The following is a 16388-nucleotide window of genomic DNA, read 5'->3' as shown; positions in this document are numbered from 1 at the left end:
GCATTTGTTAAATAAATAATAGTAAATTATTACATCTCGAGACTGACGACGACTATTGTTTGTGCGACGGGATAGCGATGGACGTTGCCATGGTGACATACTTATTTAGTCACGTCTTCAATAAAATAATACGGGCGAAATACTAAAGTATTTCGCCCGTATTATTTTCAAAACGTTTCTTTGCCATATAAATATGGCAAAGAAACTTTTGCGGGGACAGCTAGTAAATATATAACGAAGGTGCTAAGTTACTTGTAAGTTTTCACCAGTATTGGGTCAGACAATAAATACACAAGACTTAAAGAGAGACTAAACACGCTCGTCCGAGTCGTACATCTCCACTAACATCTAAACCGATAACTGCGTCTATACGTTTCAGTTAAACTTGCTGAGAAATTTATTACTGTTTAACTCTAAAATATTACTTTAAAAGGATAATGATAATTTAGGATTATGATGATTGATGAGTGATGGCTCTTTAGTCTTTAGTATAATGAGGCACTAGGGCCGAAATACTTTTCGCTCTTTATTTGGCGTCTAGTTTAAAATTTTTAGCTCATGAGCGAAGACATTTGCGTGCAGATAATACTACAAACTATTGGGTTGATTTTGCTATAATTTGGTATATATAAATTAAGAAGTTTAACAGAAATCAAAATCATGTCCGAAAGGATTCTTTACAACATTATAGCTAATCGTTGGCACTTTATTATCTTTACGTTACTATCTACTCCTGTTAGTTTAAGTTTAAACTAAAGATTTTTCCTTTAATAATATCTTCTTCAATTAAACGAAGTTTGCTAACTCCTCCAAAACATCTCAACCGATTTTAATGAAATTTTGTATTCGTTAGGCCTGAGAATAGGTTCTTATCATCTTATTTTTATATTGATACTAGAAATAAATTATATGGCAAAATTTTTATATTAGTCTTACCATCAAAGACAGTAGGAAGTCCTCCACCTCCTCGTCAGTATAGTTAGCGTGCACTTTGATGATCGCCTTCAACTTGTGCTGCACCTCCTCCGCCATCTTGCAGTCGCCGCACACATAGAAGTGCCCGCCCTCTGACGTCAGCATGCGCGTGATGTGCTCCCCCTCGTCTTCTAGAAGTGCTTGCACGTGTTTCTGGTGAGAACGGAAAGTATAAATGAAGAAGATCGCAGTTGGTTGTGATGGTGAAGTAGAACTTGTTGAATGAATGGAAAATTTACTTCTGTATTCTGTAACAGATCGTGTTAACGGATAGTGTGACTTAAACATACGTGGGAGAGCCATGCTTCGGCACGAATGGGCCGGCTCGACCGGAGAAATACCACGTTCTCACAGAAAACCGGCGTGAAACAGCGCTTGCGCTGTGTTTCGCCGAGAAAGTGAGTTTACCGGAGGCCCAATCCCCTACCCTATTCCCTTCCCTACCCTCCCCTATTCCCTTTCCTTACCATCCCTACTCTCCCTTATTACCCTATTCCCTCTTAAAAGGCCGGCAATGCACCTGCAGCTCTTCTGATGCTGCGAGTGTTCATGGGCGACGAAAGTTGCTTTGCATCAGGTGACCCGTTTGCTCGCTTGCCCCCTTATTTCATAAAAAAAAAAACAACGCTTGTTGGTCCAGTGTTGGATTGATGGGAATTGGTGGGATTCAAATTAACGCAATAACGCGTGGCTTGTAAGTTGTAATTCATAAATAATATGTATGTATATGAAAAATTTTAGTCAAACATCAGATTATGAACAATTAATTATTGCTGCCTTTGCTAAAGTTAAAACAAGATTTCAAGTATATTTTATTAGTGTCAAAAAACAGGCTACAAATTACAATTAATATAACCGAATCGTTGTCTATTTACCTTGCTTTCACCCTTTTCTCTAGATAGAGCTAGTAGAGATTTCGACAAGATCCCTCTCTGCAACAACTTCTGTTTCTCATCTTTGTACAGATCCATGCCTCTATTTCTGGCGCCGAAGAACAGTAGGATAGGCCCGGGCTTCTGTGTAGAACTCTTGGCCTGCATTCTTCTGTGATGCCAGAAACCTCTGAAGGGAGCTATGCCGGAGCCGGGGCCGACCAGAATGAGAGGAACCGATATGTCTTGTGGCATGTAAAAGCTTGGTGCTCTGTCGAACATAAGGGCCGAGTCAGAAAATGCGAAATCTTTTATCGGGTTGCGCGGCGATCTGCAATACTTTCACGTGGTCATTCGTCCCGTTTTTCATCCTGAGAGGTTTCTCATATTATAAGTTAACTACAATTTAACTTAGTTTTGTCAGTAAAAACATAGCAATTAAGTGTTTAATTAAATCATAGCAATTAATATTTGTGGATTGTTTCTTACAGTCTCTCAGTAATTGGAATCGGCTACAAATACCACTTAACCTTTTGTAATTCATGCTAAAATATCAAAGATAATTTGAAATAAACTTAACGCACTAAAACTCAAAGCTAAACACAATATTGTGACAAGTAGGTGACAAGACTTACCGCCTGATAAAAACAAAAAGTTCGCTGTTGGGCGTCAAGTTCTGTAAATACGTGGAGCACACCCCGTAGTGCGTAGCGCCCTCGCCATCTGAAAACAGTACATTTAATTATAAAATTAATATAAATAGTACGTTAAATATAGTATACGGTTAAGAATTAAGATCAGAGTCTAACAACCGGACTCAGGGATATTTATTAATTCATTAACTTTTATTTAATTAAGTATTTGTCATGAACTCAATAGTAGGTACATTTTCCGCCAAACCTTTCATTAAGTAATTTAAGTAATGTAATCAAATATCTCTGAGTGCAATCGTCAATATTAGTATCGACTATCACGAATTTAAAATAAATGGTCGATCTTCGAAATATCTTTGTTAATACAAGTAGCGAATAAGATATCCGCTCCTTGTATTAACAAAACATTTACCAAGATTAAGATAATATTAAGGGGTTGAAGTATTTTCTTACGCGATGGTTAACTAAAAAGTCGGTGCCAGTTCCAAAAGTTTCAAATATTCTGTCAGAGAACTAAAGATTCAGCTATCTGGTACCGACTTCAAAATGATGAAGATTGAGTACAGAAATAGTTGAATTCGGAAAAAGGCACTATTAGATAGGAAAAATTATTTAATACCTTTTAGTTCATATTATAAGGATGTTATTATTGTTTTTACCTTGGAAGTCGGTTTTAATTTTTTGTTAAAAATAATAATTTCACTCTTTTTAGTTACCTACTAACCATCGCGTAAGAAAATACTTCAACCCCTTAATATTATCTTAATCTTGGTAAATGTTTACAAACCTACCCCAATTTATTTGACAAACTACTACAAAAGAAAGTCGACGGAGCCCCGCTACGCGGGGCTCCTATGTCTGGGTGTTGTGGTCTAAGTTCCAACCTAACCTAACCTACTTTTGGACTTTCTAGATTGTGTTTGTTTTTGTTTTGGTATAATCATTAATCAGTAAAACCGTTTTGGAGGAGTAAGGTAACTAACATTGTGACACGAGAATTTTAAATAATTTATGAAGATAAGAAGATGTACTTATTTATTATATTAAATATTAATATTATAAGGCACTTATTTAAAGGGGCAGTTGTAAATTGCAGTTTTGGTAAGTTAAAAATTATAAATGTCACGTTTAATAACTAGTTTAGCAGTTAAAACTAAGCAGTAAAGTAAACAAAAATGAGTTGTAAAAAATAATGAAATGGATCATTGAAAACATTATTGAACAGTAAAATAATTATTTTACCGTTCAATAATGTTTTCATGTTCAATGTTTCAAATGAGCGGTAAAAATTAATGAATGAGCGGTTATGTGTGGGCAGTAACGGAATTTGTCAGTAAGAAATCTCATTCTAAGCAGTTCTTTAAACAATGAGGTGGTAAAATATAATAAAATCGGCCAAGTGCGAGTCGAACTCGCCCATGGAGTGTTCCGTACCATTATAAAGCGAAAGTAAGACTCTGTGTTGTGGTCTAAGTTCTAACCGAACCTAATCTACTATTAGACTTTCTGGATTGTGTTTGTTTTTGTTTTGACGGGGGGCTACGCCCCCCGAACCCATCTTTGCGGAGGGGGCAGCGGCCACCCCGTCCCCCCGCTACGGTATCCGTGGTTAAGTAGGCCTTCTGTTAAGTCGTTATCGAACCGCTCATTCCATCATTTTTACCGCTCATTCATTTATCGAACCGCTCATTACGTCATTTTTACCGCTCATTCATTTATCGAACCGCTCATTTCATCATTTTTGCCGCTCATTCAGTTATTGGACTGCTCAATTATTTTTTTATTACTGTCCATGTTTTACAGCGCAATAATTAATCAACCGCCAAAAAAATAAATAACTGCTCAATATTTTTTTTATACTGATCATAGTAACATCTCAAAAAATTAGTTCCCATATTATAATAAACGTAATTATCCTAAAACGTATATAAACTACATAATAGAACAAAAGTTCTGATAAAATTTTAATAGTCTAATTCAGCTACTCACCAGAATTCACATTAGTACAAGCTACTCTAATTTAAACGAAATTATAAATAGTTTCTTTTAAACACATTAACTTATAAGTAGGGAATTATATCGTAAAAGAACCACAGGCACGAATATTTGTTCGTAATTTATGTATTTGACAACTACTTTGCTACATATTCACCAATAGGAGGGTGAATTTGTGTACGAATTCGAACATCTACCGGGCCCTAGCATTTGTATGACTCGAGCGATCTTTGCACGAAATATTTCGAGTGTGAAGTTTTGAGAATACACAAACTGTGTTACGCTCGTAAAAATCTCATAATTCGGTATTTTATTCGAAGATGAACTTTTCTCACATCCTGAGAATTGGGCCCCAGGTGCGCGTGGTCTATGGTGGTTGCATACTAAGGTATCTATGACTATCTCGATGGCAGCCGCGGCCTGGCCGCTGCGGCTCGGCCGCCTATTATCGAAGCAACTTACTTCTCAGAAGTAATGTCAAATGTGTGCCTTATGCTCTGGAGTTAAGGTTGAATTTCTTATGTTCGATTTTGGTGACATTGGTGACCCTGTCGTGGTAATGATGATGATGATGAATGTAATTTGCATAGTAGCATATGCTTTCAGTTCTTAAAACAGCGCTGAAACCCCCAAACTTCTATCTATAAGGAATCCGGAGTTCTCTTAGTATCTTCGGAACCATAGTATATCTCGTTGCAAAATCTTGCGTTTTGGTAGCATATGCTTAGGATGCTTTTCATAAAACCAAAATCACCATATGTTTCCATATAAATTTCGAGGAGTTCCCTCCATTGCTCATGGTTCCCATCATCAGGTCACCACTTTTGTAAAAATGGTACCAAATTGGAGTGAAACCTAATACAACAAAACAAAAATTTCGAAAATCGGTTCCCAAACGGCGGAGTAATCGTTAAACATACAAAAATAAAAAAATATATCCACAGCCGAACATATAACCTCCTCGTTTTTTGGAAGTCGGTTAAAAAGAAAAGTTGTGACATTTATATAAGCGCATACTAGGCGTCTAAAGCTAAGTACTCACATACGGTTTTGCTCGATAGTTTCATTCCAAATCGAGTAATAATTACTGTGTGGACCGCAAAACTCACAGCTCGAAGGCTCGCATCGAGCCGGCTCGATTGAATTAAATATTTTTTTTTTTTTTTTTTTAAAGAAGGCAGGTCACTGTAGCCCTGACGTCACTGCGACCCATGAGGATCTATTGTGACTCCTTCGCACTAGAGTATCATCCCCAACCCTATACTGCTCATAAATTGAACGATATGGTTGGGGTTGGTGCCACGAATTTCCTCTGTGGACGAGTATTCGTGGCGACCAAGGTGCCTGTTCCTGCTCTGTAGTAGAGCAGGGCAGTCGAGGAGAAGGTGAATAGGTGTTTCATCCTCCTCCTCACAGAATCTGCAAGTCATTATGCTACAAATACCCATTCTGTTTAGGTGTTTGTTGAGCTTGCAGTGCCCAGTTAGGCTTCTGGTAAGGATTTTTAATTGGTTCCTACCCAAGGTGAGCACTAATTCTGATTGTTTCTTGTTGAAGTCAGGAATTAGTGCCTTGGAGTGTTCAAGGCCAGGGGTCTCAGCCCATTGCTTCCTGCATAGTCTGTGACCCCATTCCTTGAGCACTTGCTTTGTGGTACTGGGAGTTATACCACAGAATGGTTCTGGACCATATATGAGACTCTCGGCCCCAAGCCTAGCCAGCTCGTCAGCGGTTTCATTGCCGGGGACGTTGCTGTGGCCCGGGACCCATACTAGGCGGATGTTGTTGTTCCTTCCCAGCATGTTTAACGTCTCAATGCATTCCAGAACTAATTTGGACGAGACTTCTGCGGCAGTCAGTGCTTTAAGTGCAGCTTGACTATCGGAGAAGATAAAAACGTTTTTATTAACTAGGGCCATCTCCAGGCTTTCTAGTGAACAACCGAGGATAGCGAAGACTTCAGCCTGAAACACGGTCGCAAGCTCCCCCAAACAGGCGTATTTGCCTTTTGGTGGCCTGCCTCCGTAGATTCCGGCTCCCGCACGGTTGTCTTTCCTTGATCCATCCGTGAACCAAACTATGTCGCTAGGGCGGACATCGATTGGATTTTTCCTTTCCCAGTCCTCCCTGGAAGGTATAACAACCTGGTACTGCTTCGAAAAGCTATACACCTTGATCATGGCATCTGATGGCATGGCCATGATAGGTGATTCACTGAGAGACTGTTCCAGCTGTCGAAATGGGGTGGAGACCCAATTCGTCCCACCCGCTGTCCTGGCCCTGAGAGCCACCTTTTTGGCCTCCATCTGAACAAGCAGAGGAAGCGGAGTTAAGTTGATCAGGGCCTCGAGGGAAGCGGTGGGTGTTGACGAGAGTGCACCCGTGATTATTAGACATGCCAGTCTCTGTACGCTGTTTAGTCTTTTGTGACAGTTTACTTGTTCAGCCTTTTTATGCCACACTGCGCAGCCATATGTGGTAATCGGTCTCACTACGGCTGTATATAGCCATAGCATTGCCTTCGGCCGAATACCCCATTTAGAGCTGACAAGCTTCCAACAGGAACCCAGAGCACATCTAGCCTTTTTCGTAATATACTCGATGTGCTTATTCCAAGTGAGTCCTTTGTCTAGGATTACTCCTAGATATTTGACATCACCCGCAAACTTAATAGTTTTCCCAAAGAGTGTTGGGGGTCTTAGTCCCTCCTGAATTAAATATATCGATTTAGAATAAAACTATCGAGCAATGCTGAACGTGTGTACGAAATCCCGAGCCGCGGGTTTTGCTCGATCGAGCAAAACCGTATGTGAGTACTTAGCATAACGTTGCAGTATAGTCTTTTATAAAATTTACTCTAATTAATCAATAACATAGTCAAGGGTTAAACAAGACTTGTTTATTATACCGATATTTATGAAAGACAATTAATTTTAAGAGTACAAGTTTAAAACATCTGAGGCTTCAAAACGTAAATGTTATTCCGAGTTCTGACATAGATTAATGAAGACAACACCTGTGTTCTAATATAGAACTAGAAGCCTATCTTACCCCCTTTACTAAGAAATACGCTATACATAGTATTATTGTATACAGACGTTATGCGTTATACAATGTTTTGTCTTACGTCTGCCAACGACTTTTCTAAATTATTATACAAATACAAAAAAATGTGTAGCTAAAATATAACTATAAAGTATGTTTACACAGAGCAGACCTTTTAAAAATAGTATTTTAAAAAGATAAAGCCGACTTCAATATTGTACGTACTTAATTAAGAATTAAAACTGCCTATCTCAAAAACTACTGAACCGATTTTGATGAAACTTGCAATTGCCTAGTACAACAAAAAAAGAATCACTCAAATCAGATTTGTAGTTCCGAAGATATGCGAACACAAACATAAAAACATACATACATATATGATATAACATACGTACGTACATAATTTTTTGAAATTTGTTACCTAGATATTTTGTTCAGACGCTGATATAGACTAACATAATATTATTACATAAGTATACAAAACTGGGCAGATCTGGAAATATTAAGTACATACGATACGGGTCGAATTGATAACCTAATTTTTTGAAGTCGGTTAATAAGGGAAAGGGAAGGGTTAAAAAGTCTATACCCCAGGTGCTGTAGTCTTTATAATATCTAATGGCTGCAGTACTCTTATAAACGCAAATAAGGGTGTACAAACGAAAACTCTAGCACTTTTTTGCTGAGCCCACAAAATACTTGTAACTATGCTAAATGTCGGCCTATTTAGCTGCTAATTGCAAACAAAACATTCCAAAGGTACATGGGAACATAATATTTAATGTTAAGAGCGTTTACGGCGTCCACGCTCAATCTGGCTTAAAACTGTACTTTTCAAACTCGAAAAAATCATCAACCACTTAACTTTATAAAAATGTTGATTACTTACTTATTTTTATAGGAAATTTCACTGTCTAAATAGTTAGTAGAGAAAAAATACGATTTATAGACTATTTGTACTTCTTACATTAAATCTCGATACCTTAACAGAGGTTTTCTTAAATTCGGTTTTAGTATCAGTTTCGAAGCTTAAAATTTACGAAACCAGCGACAGATCTAATTAGAAAAAAATAATAACCAATTAACAAGATCCTTAAACAAATTATAGTTACTTAAAATATTTCATTTAGGTATTTAACTGTAAGTAATTTAAATTAAAAGAATGAGAAATATCAAGGAATTAAAACTTTTTTTTTACCTATTTATCTAACTTAACTTTCAAGCGGTCGCGCAACGTCGAATCGACTCCCCTCAATACATTTTCGTTGATATTATCGATATTTCTTGTTGAATCCGTATCATTCTCTCAGTAGCTTTTCATAATTTATCTATCTACCAAATAATTTTATATGTAGTTTTCATATTATTGAAGCAAATTCTATAATTTATATTTAAATAACGACGACTTAGTTTTATAAATAAATTATAAAACTAAGTCGTCGTTGACCGATAACATCGAGTGTTATTGCTAGATGAAGAAAAAAATTGGAACTAGGATCAGAAAATTCTGATCACTTTTTCTGCCCCTGTTCACACTAGATAAGCGGCTTTGGGTCACCGGATTTTATAACTAGGTTTTTACTAAAAATACATATAATTTACTTTTAAAAAGAGTAATAATTAAATTTTATGAAATAATAAATAATATTAAATAGAAAATGTGTTTTGTTTCCCAAATTCACCTACGACGACTTTTAGGTTACGCGCGACCACTGCCGTTACAAAATAGCGCGCGCCCGCTTGAAGGTTAATTCAATATAATAAGGCTGCCTTCACATTACGTCGCAAGCACTGCGGCTGCAACGCTGATGCCGCACTGCTTGCGACGTAATGTGAAGGCGTTCTATTAGCTTCATATCATAGAAGAAAACTTTGATTACGAGTAAACACATAGTTTTTAAATATCAACAAATCTTTTGTTATTTTTTTTTCTACAAATATTTTAAAACTATTATAAATCGCTGCGCGCAAAGCAATTCAAATTACTCCGCCGCGAGGCTTGCTGGAAACTTGACATTATGCGTTCTAAGACGTAAATGCTCATAATATCGCGGTGCTCAAGTTTTATGATATTGGCCCGAGACACACTGCACTGGGGGTTTTAAGTAATTTACAACCACAATAAAATAATGCGACCGTAAACCGAGACGGTAAAGTATGATTTGACTGCGAGTTGCGACCCGCGACGAAAATAGATTTGTTACAATTACTGTTTAATGTTTGTGTGACTTATTTATAAATCAGAAAAGTCTATATTTCTTGCTAATTTAAAAAGTATACAGATTTTAATTAAAAGTTAATTGCTTAAATTTTTTTCTATTGGATTTAAACGAAATTGATAACAAAATATGTCCAGTTACAAAAGGCAGATTCGACCAGACCTAAAATAAATAAAATAAAATTGGATCGCGGATAGAGGTTGACGAACGGGACAGCCTTAATGTCTAAACACACTAGGCCGAAGTTACGCGCCGTAAATTCCGCATGATTACGTCCGCAGACCGCAATGTCAAACGCATACAAAATACGGACGGATCGCGACTTAAACGCGTAATTTAAAATACATTGCGGGCATAATCATGTGGAATTTACGCCGCGTAACTACGGCCTAGTGTGTTTAGAGTTTAGACACTTAAAATCGAACATATTTAAATTACGAAATTCAAATTTGATAACTACACCCCGCGATAGCCAATAAACGCTCACCTGGCTAAGCCTTTAGAAATCACCTGCGATTTCGAATAGAACGTTACAGAAATAGACTTCACTTACTTTGAGTCCCGCGACTGTCACATGTATCCTCGTCGCGTTCACCAGTGGGGTCGAGGATATGGAGTAGAAGCGCGGCTGCAGCGGCGGCTGTAGAGCGGCTAGCAGCGACGCGTGCGGCAACAAAGCCCAATGTTGCTTACCTCGCTAAGTTGACCAATAAACCATGTGGGAAGTTCGGAATCCGAATCGAACGATTTTTTTTAGGAGGGGAAATGCATTACGCATCTCCCGCCCTCTCGGGGGAAGGGGCAGGGGTATGTCGGATTCCCTCCGCAGAGGTTTATCGACTAAACCCCCCCCCATGCAGCCTTTGCCGCCGCCTGTCTGCACCGAGAGGCTCCCCGGGCATCGGGGGAGCCTTTCTCCTCGGGAACCCGGCAAGGCCTTTAAACTTTACAAAATACATATTCTTTACTTACTTTGAGTCTTATAAACCACGACCGCGACTGTAACGTGTATCCTCGTTGGGTCAACCAGTGGTGTGGAGGATATGGAGTAGAAGCGCGGCTGTAGCGGCGGCAGCAGAGCGGCCAGTAACGCCGCGTGCGGTCGGCAAGTGGGTACCGCTGCCAACACCTCAGCCAAGTGCGGGTAGTAGTGGTGACGCCAGTCGTCGTACTTGGTAGAGTCCTGGAGATGATCGTTAGTCATAAAATTTGCTTCTCTATCCGTATAAGTTCAAGATGGTCTTTAGAAGATTTTGCGAAAAAAATAAGTCTAAAATAAAAACTTTTGTCGTAACCATCAAAATACGTTACAAAATCAAATTGTTAAAGGTTCTCCGCTATTCATTAGGTGTCGAAAGTCTTCGGAGATTCTCTGTTAATTCATGAAGAGTTAGCTTGAGTAATTCTGTTTAGGACACAGGTTGTAAATTTTGTGGCAAATTTTGTTACTTACTTGAACAACGAGCCAAGTTAAGGCTCGCTCGTTCTTCGTGTAAATTATAAAGGAGGGGTTATATCTCCACAATGATAATGAAACATATTAATCTTACCTCAATAAGTATCCGTAAGTATTCAGCCTCATTCTGGTCTGTGCAGGCGGTGGCGAGGTACTTGAGGAGCTTGGTGGAGGGCGGCGTGGTGATGTCGAGGAACCGCGTGAATATGTCCCGTACTGTCACTGCTGGTATCCGCTCGTGTTTCTCCCATGTTTTGATGGCACCTACGGAAAAAATTGTGTAGAATTATTAAAAACGAAGTGTCTAGATTTGTCTACTTAGCGGATAAATTGTTATAATTTGTAGGCGTCCGCTGAAAGCCATACAAGCCTGTCAACATACACCAGCTACTGTATTTGATGAGTTGACTGCATCAACTACAACACAACATAGTTTTTGTATTTATTATTCGTAGGCTGACTATACTTGGCATAATCTTCAAATTTTAATCTTAAAACTGTCATCAGTTAAATGATAACAATAATTCGTGTCATAGGTAACTAAAGTTATTTTTTTCCTAGAAATTACCAAAAAATACCTATTTATCTTTAGTCTCGTAGGTAAAAAAAAGAATATATTAATTACCAGTTGGCGTAAGAGTTTCCTTCATCAATTGCAGCTGTAGCGGTTTGTCGTAGTTGTCGATCCCTTTGAGTCTGTTCAGAACTTCGTCTACTATTTCCTTTCGATTACAAGCCATGACCCCTACGTGATCACCTGGTTCATATTTTAGTTTCACCTAAAAATTATATTCCCTTACTCTAGAGACCTTATGTATACGCCTAAAAGATAGGTATCCGTATTGTACGCCTGCTTTCATATGTATTTTTTTTTTAAACTTACGTTTGCTTCCAAATCAAGGAACACCGTAGTCCTATCTGCCGTAACGTCACCCAAATTTTTATTTTCTTTTACAGTACAAGAGATGAGTTGTTTCTTAAATGCGTTTTCCAATGCAGTTTTTATCGTTGGTACATTGTCTGGCCTTCCAAACCTTACCGTCTCTTCTGTGAGTGGTATCTTACTGAATTCTTTCTTGGCATCCTTTATCATATCATTTTCATCTAAGCAGAACGTTTCACATGCTACCTAGAAATTAAGAGATGATAATAAACAAGGACGAGTATTCTTTAAATTAAATGTCAAAAAAAGTGTACCAAAAAACTTTGAGAATTCTTTGAGAAACATTAATCGATTGTCCCCACAGGACAGGTCTAGTGTGGGGATTTGTCATAATCAGATGTATTTTGTTTGTATTTAATACTTTACTCACGTGGAATATATCTGAAGCCCACGTTCTAAACTGCTGCTCTAGACCACACATTTCATCTCCACAACTAACATCTAGCAGCCTCTCTCCGCCTAAATCTTCTAGAACTCTGTCGATTGTTTTACCGAAGTTGCAAAATTTGGGATACGCGCTCGAGCCTAGAGCGAACACTGAATAGCACACGTTGCTGAGAGGTCCGATGTTTTCTACTGACGAGGTTCCAGCTATGCTACCTTAAATATTCAAATACTGTTTTTTTATCATCTTAAGCTGACTGACAGTTTCGTATTCGTAAATTCGTCAATCTTATTATTTTTTGTATTTTAAATTTAAAATAGCAATTATCCAGCGTTGCGCGAGTGGGCTTTGAATTCCATAAGTTATTTCAGCATTTTGTATCTTATATTATTTTGATACTATTCAATTATTTTCTTAATGATAAAATGCAATTTTTATTCATGTGTGTATACAAGGGGAGTAGTTTTATAATAGATTTTTTATAATTCAAAAAACTCTTTTTACTTTTATTGGACTCCAATCTCGTAAGCTGCCGCTTGAACTCCACGAAGCTGCCAACTTTGCTGGACTCCATCCTCGACAGTTGCCTCTTGTACTCGATGCTCGGTGTCATTATACTAGTTGTCCGCATCAGCGTCTTTGGCGTCGGTAGTTTTGATATCCTGTTTGTTAACATTATTTTAAAATGCTACGGTAATTTAAGAAGATTGTTTATTAAAAATAGTTCTTAGTATTTTCTACTTCTATTTATATTTTTTGGATTAAAATTTTAATATACTTACACAAATATTACTTTAACAAAAATTTCTCTCCGGCGGGGAATCGAACCCCGGTCTCCCGCGTGACAGGCGGGGATACTGACCACTATACTACCGAAGACGCTGACGTTGCGTGTAAAATTACTGATAAAATATTTTTTTGCATATCCTTTAAGTATTCACCGTCACAATATTTGACCTTGAATTCAAATGATACGGTCGAGACTCGAGATTGATCCAGATATTCAGATGATAATATTATATGAACACTGAACAGTGACAATATTTAGTTTTTAATAATATTTATTAGGTATTCAAATATTTTGATTCAGTTTTAAAATGTGTTAACTTACCCCGCACTATCATTTTGTTCATCTTGGTTCTTTCTTTCGCTGTATAACATTTGGTAAAGATGATTTGCAAAATCCTAAAAAAATATAAAAAGAAATTAATGAGTCTCGCAGATATACATAATATTATCGCGAAAGTAGTAATTTATTTTTATAATAATAATAATCTAGAATAAGTATTCATCTAATTATTTATTAATTCATAAAGTGTAACTTTTCACATAGGCATGATGAAACACAGCCAAGTGTTAATGATGAATAAACATAATTTTCCTTCTTTACTAGGAATTCATAGGTAATTAGAGTCACCTAAATAAATAAGGAAAATGTTTAAAAGCGTTTACATAATTAGGATTATCTACAACATGACTATTATTTATGAAATTAACTGCGTATCTGCGCACTTTTTAATGGGCCTGGTAAGTGTTGACTGTTGACAGACAGAAAATCAAATTTTAGTATCCGTTTTTGGCCGAAGTCTTAGCCCAAATCATTACAATTTTCGACCAAAGGTGAAGTTTCGGTCGGACACTAATATTTGAACATCTCACCGGGCTGGAATTTTTCCATCCATGCCAGATAGACAGTTAAAATTTTTAAATGTAAGTAATACAAAAATAATAGATCGTCGTATTGTGCTTAGCGTAATAAAATAAGGGCCTTATTGTTTTACCACAATGAAAAAAAAAACAAATACGTACCACCCCATTTGCCGGTGGCTCTCCGTTCCCGAAGGTGGAGGTGACGATGAGCAGCAGGGTCTCGTGCTCGATGGAGAAGAAGTCGTAGTCCGACATACAGAACACCTGATTAAATAGAACTTGCATTGATTTTTATCCATATTTTTTTAAACTAATCAACGTATTTTAATGCAGTCAATTTAATAAGTGGGAAGCTGGGGCAGATCGCTAGTTATTTTTAAACGTAGACGTACGGTCTAATAAAATTTAGATTTAGAATTTATTACGTTGATTAGTTTAAAAATATGGATAAAAATCAACACAAGTTCTATTTACTTATAACATTGTAAAAATACTTTGAAAACAAAATTAATCGAAGTCTCTAAAACTATTTTGACTTAGGATAAAAAAGAAAGTAAGCCATGGTGATTTCGATGATGTCGAATCGATTATGGGCTTCGCTAATTCTATGGTGTGGAATTCTAATATTACCTTTAATTTAATACGAGTTTCAGTATCGACAAACAATTCACCAATTTATTGAAGCTCTATCGTCATTCAACCAGTGTCCGTGTCGGTCTGGCGCATGATACACGATCACACAAAATGCCGGACCATAAATTTCAGTAATAAATACGGTGAGGTATAACACCTCCAGCATTACACGAGATTTGGAACGAGCTTCCTCTGTATTTTGTAAATTACATTCGCCTGCACAACTACGGTGACCATCAATTCAGACCTTCAAGGATTTGATAACATTTCTGTCATTTATGTCAATCATGTTTATTCTATCTCGCTTTGAGCTACCTGTACACAAATTCTACAATTTAAATGTTACATTAATTCAGCTTCGTTCCTATTTAGATCCAGTCAGCTTCCTCTTCTTCAGTATTAATAAAAAAGAATTAGTACTTAATAAAAAATGTCAAAAAGTTCTAAAGTTTTTTTATATTGTTTGCGTTAATCCAGTGATCGGAAAAGGAACATCAAATCAAAATATTAGAATCGGCCCGTATATATTTTTGTACATTTTGTACGTTTTTAAAATCACTGTTGCATAAGGCAACTTTTTGAAGTTGCCTTATGCAACAGTGATTTTAAAAGGCCGCGTCATAACATCATATTTAAATCTGATAATACTTGTAGCTGTTGCTTAGTTCTATAACTGCTGAGCACACAGCAGCTGAAACAATCATTTATCCACACATATCCAAACGCATCCTCACTGTATAATAATATTAGAGCTCACCTGAGCGTTGAAAACGTGTCCGAAAATAGTCCCCAATTCCTTTGCATACTGCTCCGACTTGCCGGTCTCGGTAGCATACAGTATGGTAGCTTTGATCCGCTTGGACAGGGCTTGGCTGAAGAGTTTTGACGTGAATTTGACTGCGCGCGCGATCTGCTTGAAGTGGAACTTCCGGTGCCGCGGCTTTTCGCCTTCTGTTTTCCATTGGTGCGTCTTCCACGCTGGCTCCTGGATTGTTATGCTTTTTAGTGGCTTTTATAAGGGAGGTTATGTTTTTAGGACTTTTTAGGATCTCAAATTTCATGCCTTGAATCATAATAAAAGATCTGCAAGGCTAATACTGAACAAGAATCGAAAGTACGAGAGTTGGGTTCGAATACTAGAAACTGATAAATTATTTGGTTTAACAAATTCCACTTTGAAAAATACCTTTATGCAAAGTCAATTAATTTAAAAAAATACCAAGTTTACTTACTTGATAATCATAGGATGGCTTGATGTAATAGAGAGCCATCTCCTGATGAAACACAGCGGTCAGCGAGGACGACATCGGTGGGACTATCCAAATCCAGTCTGACGGACAACCTCCCCTAAAATGTACATTTTTATTACACAATTATTATAATACAGTGTGCGCCTCCTTACTAAGCCGATTTAGATAAGATTTGGTGTAAAGAAACTTTATCTCTCGGAAAATTATTTTCATCGCTGCAAAATGTACGGTTTCTTACACTTATACTAAGTTATGTTCTAACGAATTTATGGACAACAGTTTTGTTAATATCACAAGCATAGTACTCGTTAT

General features: G+C 37.3%; 1 protein-coding gene and 1 non-coding gene across 4 annotated transcripts in view; both read right to left on the bottom strand.

Annotated features, from left to right (window-relative positions):
- LOC121731486 (nitric oxide synthase-like) overlaps positions 1-16388 on the bottom strand; it is a 68184-nt gene that overhangs the window by 1194 nt on the left and 50602 nt on the right. For all 3 annotated transcript variants that reach the window (XM_042120918.1, XM_042120915.1, XM_042120917.1), the window contains 13 exons: positions 16059-16173; positions 15584-15811; positions 14353-14457; positions 13655-13728; positions 13048-13205; positions 12529-12758; positions 12099-12344; positions 11841-11994; positions 11310-11479; positions 10732-10942; positions 2483-2570; positions 1851-2118; positions 937-1128 (listed from right to left, as the gene is read on the bottom strand). In XM_042120918.1, the coding sequence (XP_041976852.1) occupies positions 937-1128; positions 1851-2118; positions 2483-2570; positions 10732-10942; positions 11310-11479; positions 11841-11994; positions 12099-12344; positions 12529-12758; positions 13048-13205; positions 13655-13728; positions 14353-14457; positions 15584-15811; positions 16059-16173 (2239 nt within the window). The remainder of the gene's footprint in view (positions 1-936; positions 1129-1850; positions 2119-2482; positions 2571-10731; positions 10943-11309; positions 11480-11840; positions 11995-12098; positions 12345-12528; positions 12759-13047; positions 13206-13654; positions 13729-14352; positions 14458-15583; positions 15812-16058; positions 16174-16388) is intronic.
- Positions 13351-13422, bottom strand: Trnad-guc. The gene has a single exon. It is a non-coding gene; the product is annotated as a tRNA-Asp (tRNA).

Source organism: Aricia agestis, chromosome 11, assembly GCF_905147365.1.
Source record: "Aricia agestis chromosome 11, ilAriAges1.1, whole genome shotgun sequence".
NCBI classification, from domain to species: Eukaryota; Metazoa; Arthropoda; class Insecta; order Lepidoptera; family Lycaenidae; genus Aricia; species Aricia agestis.
Note: the sequence above shows the minus strand (reverse complement) of the source record. Positions and strands in the feature narration are given on the sequence as shown.